The 3,540-nt window shown below is 38.5% G+C and overlaps 2 protein-coding genes across 2 annotated transcripts in view; one reads left to right on the forward strand and one right to left on the reverse strand.

Moving 5' to 3' along the window:
• The window catches only part of mcrip2 (MAPK regulated corepressor interacting protein 2), an 18,732-nt gene extending 17,137 nt beyond the window's left edge, over positions 1-1,595 (forward strand). Inside the window, exon 5 of the mRNA XM_014028029.1 lies at positions 1,239-1,595. Coding sequence (XP_013883483.1) covers positions 1,239-1,300 — 62 coding nt within the window. The 3' untranslated portion in view covers positions 1,301-1,595. The remainder of the gene's footprint in view (positions 1-1,238) is intronic.
• A 220-nt stretch (positions 1,596-1,815) lies between these two features.
• Positions 1,816-2,215, reverse strand: LOC106532041 (structure-specific endonuclease subunit SLX4; the record flags this gene model as incomplete). The annotated part of the gene is given in 1 exon segment (XM_014028028.1): positions 1,816-2,215. A coding segment is annotated over 1 exon segment (364 nt), but the record flags the coding sequence as incomplete, so codon positions are not given.
• Positions 2,216-3,540: the final 1,325 nt, after the last annotated feature.

Consider the following 3,540-nt stretch of genomic DNA (forward strand, 5'->3'; position numbering starts at 1 on the left):
CTATAAAAATATTTCAATTTAAACATTTAAGAGACAAATGTATGTACAAGTAAAAAGTAAAACTGAAAAATATATATTTTTAAAAAACAGTCAAATTTGAAGTGTTAAAAAATATCAATTAAACGAGAATTAAATTACAAAACATGAGGTGAAGTTCTTTTTTAATTGAATTGGTGCATTTTAAGTGTTTTTATTTATTTAGTGGTTCATTTATATATTTCTGCTTTTATTTATAATTATGTCAGTGTTGGTCCTCCATACTGCAGAACTTGGAAGGTAAATCAGTGACTGAATCAGGTGTGTTGGAGCAGGAAACATGTAAAACGTGACCCTCGAGGACCAGGATTGCCCACCCCTGCTCTAACCCTAACCAGTAAAGCACAGCAGAGCTGCAAACAAAGTGAGGACATTGAAGAGGTCCTCACTTTGATCAATTTGCAACTATGGTGCAAATGGTCCTCACTCTGTAGTAGAAACAAGTACACACACACACACACATGAGCTGCTGCAGTTTGTGATCACTTTCACATTGTTTATATTTATTCTCACACCATCAGAAGATGAGCAGTGGTGTTTTTGTCTGGTTGTTAGTTCGTCTGCACCGTCTTTGCCCCAAATCTTTTCAAGTTGGAGTCAACTTTGTTTGTTAGCTAAATATTTCAAACTAGTGAACAAATTATAATGAAATTCAAGTTTTGTTTAGTAAAAACGCACCCAGATGGCTGTAACTGCAACATGAAGGACAGCAGGAAATTCATTCATTCCTTCAACTTTTGTCTGTTTTATAATTTAAGGTTGTTTTTTGTCAAATTTTGTTTTTGTTTTCATTTAGGGCTGCTACAACTAATCTGTTATATATAAAACATGGTTTTTTATGCGATTTGCTATGTCAGTCCAAATGTAATATTTTGGAATAAAGAGGTCATAATTAAAAAATGTTTTGCTTTTTTTTTCTGATTCATCACAAAAAAAAAAAACAGGAATTAATCGTTAGTTGCAGCCCTATTTTATTCACAAATTTCTGAAAACTGTCTTGATGTCTCTGGTTTTAAATGAAAACAGTAACACATTATAGTATGGCCTTCATGCTAAATGCTAACATGTTGGCATGCTAACTTCTCTGTACATCCATATTAACGGCTCAGATCAACTTTCTTTTCAAATTCAGGTTTTTATTCAGTCATGTGACCAAAATAATTGTAAAAGGATGAAATGACACATTCTCCTTGTGTTTGCAGACTTTGTGCCTATAGACCTGGAGGAGTGGTGGGCTCAGCGCTTCCTCGCCAACCTGTCATAACCAGCAGGAAGCCTGGTGGCGGTACTGGAGACGGGCTCGTCTCTACAATAAGTCAGGCTCTGACTGCAGGCCGTGTGCTTCAGCTGCWGCTGGTGGACGACACCAAGTCAGCAGCAACGACCTGACTGAACTCTCACAGCACTGACTTGGTGCTGTGCTGCATTTAAGGACTCCTCACGACTTGAATGACACACGAGGAGGTCAGAGGTTGTGAGATTCTTCTCATCGAGTGTTCTCGGCTTTTTGTACGTCCCAGCTGACTGAACGTAAAAGAAGTACAATGTTTTTGAAAAACTTCCCGTGTTGTGGTATTTTTTTTCTATAATTAATTTAGYTTTCAGGTGAATCAGTTTGAAAAAGTCTTTTTCTTCAAACATTTTGTATTGCTAATGTTTTTTTAGATAGGTGAACATGAACCTTGTAACCTCACACGCTGCACCAGATAAACGTCTCAAAATACAAAACCTAACAGCGTATTTACATTAACACATAAATTACAATTCAGTTTCTTGGCCTAAAAGTTTCTACATTACAACGTGTTGCAGTTGAACCTACACAGCATTGTTCCTGCCACTTCCTGCCCGTCCCCTCTTACTTGTCTTCCTGCCTCGCCAGCCTCTGCTGGCTGCAGAGTGGCCCGGTTTGGCCGTGGTGAAGGTGATGCACTGAGAGTCCAAGTAGTCCATCAGCTTGGCAGCGCCCAGGCGGATCCCCGCCGCCTTAAGCTGCGCCTGGAACTGAGACAGKACCAGGGGCTGGTACTGCAGGATCTGGTTGTACAGCGTGGAGTCGGACAGGATGAAGGAGCGCACTGCTTTGAAACGATCCCGGAGACACGCTGCCACCTGGGAGGACGAAACGCCGCCGTCGCTGTCTGAGTCGTCTTCAGAAGAGACAACCAGCTCTGGGTTGGACCTGATGGGGAAGAAAATGATTTACATTAAATGCAGACAAAGARTGTTACTTACTTCCTCTTTTATAAAAACTAACAGCTCTTTTAGTCTCTATAATCACCACTTAAAGGACAAGGCTTGGAAACATTTTTCATAGTCTAGTATTACGTTACATTAAWGTCCAACACCCACCATAACAGTCCCAAGTGCCCTTGATTGGTAATTACTTTTTTATAACTTTATTTTTGTTGACATTTTCAAAGTACAGAAAATTTAGAACCAAAAAAATCTTTACATTGGGGGGAAAGTCTTAATTAGATAATACAAAACTCAGGGAGACCAGTTATATTCAAAATTAGTCCTGTAACGTCGATGCATTTGTCCATTTTACCCATTTGTCCTGGCATTTCTCTTCCTGTGTCCTCATTCTGTGTGTTAGCAACTCCATCTCAAATAAAGAGTTCACAGTCTGTGTCCATTCCTTTGTGGTAGGAGGTTCAGATTGGCACCACTTCCTGGTTATCACCTTTTTGGTTGTCACCAACAGAATTTTAAACAACAATCATTATTAAGTACAGCATTGTCCAAGAGACCAAGATAGAAAACCTGACTGGTCTTWGGTATTGTGTAACCCAATATTGTTATATGTCTCTTATGTACTCTTTGTGTATTTTGTCCCTGAACTGTGTAATTCTGGGACAAAGCCAGAAAATGTGGGTGTGGTCAACATTAGATTGGTAATTACTGTTGTAGAATATGATGGCTGTCTGCTTTTTCACGTTTRGACCAGGCAAATGTAAAAAAAAAAGAAAAGATAAACACCCAGTCACGGAACTTATCGATTTTTTAAATCGATTAATCTATTGATTATTTTTTCAATTAATCGGCCAAATCATTAAAACATGTAACTACATAAATATAAGTAGATATAAATCAATTTAATTCCTGTATAAATTAGGGATGCAAGTTATTGATTAATGTGAAGTTGTCTGAAGTTGATTTATCTTATAGAATGACTCACATTAGCCTATATGCCACAGACATCCGGTCCAGCACTGGATGCCACTCCCAACACTTCCGGTTCACGGTCAACACAGTGTTAGCGAAAAAAAAATTTCACCCGACAACGACTTTTAATGATCTCCACAGTAGAGAATTATCATATTACATGTACCAACATTAACACAGGGGACGTTCAGGTCCAGCCAAGTGAAAAAAATCACTCCAAAGTGGATTAAAGMCATAAAAACAAAGGAAAGACGTTCCTGTTTATGGTTCCAGAATWTAGCCTTTTTCACTATTCCTTGGCTGCTTGTTCTGTGAATTTTTCACGTAGAGCTGTGACAC

This window comes from Austrofundulus limnaeus, unplaced genomic scaffold (genome assembly GCF_001266775.1).
Source record: "Austrofundulus limnaeus strain Quisiro unplaced genomic scaffold, Austrofundulus_limnaeus-1.0 Scaffold711, whole genome shotgun sequence".
Taxonomy (NCBI): domain Eukaryota; kingdom Metazoa; phylum Chordata; class Actinopteri; order Cyprinodontiformes; family Rivulidae; genus Austrofundulus; species Austrofundulus limnaeus.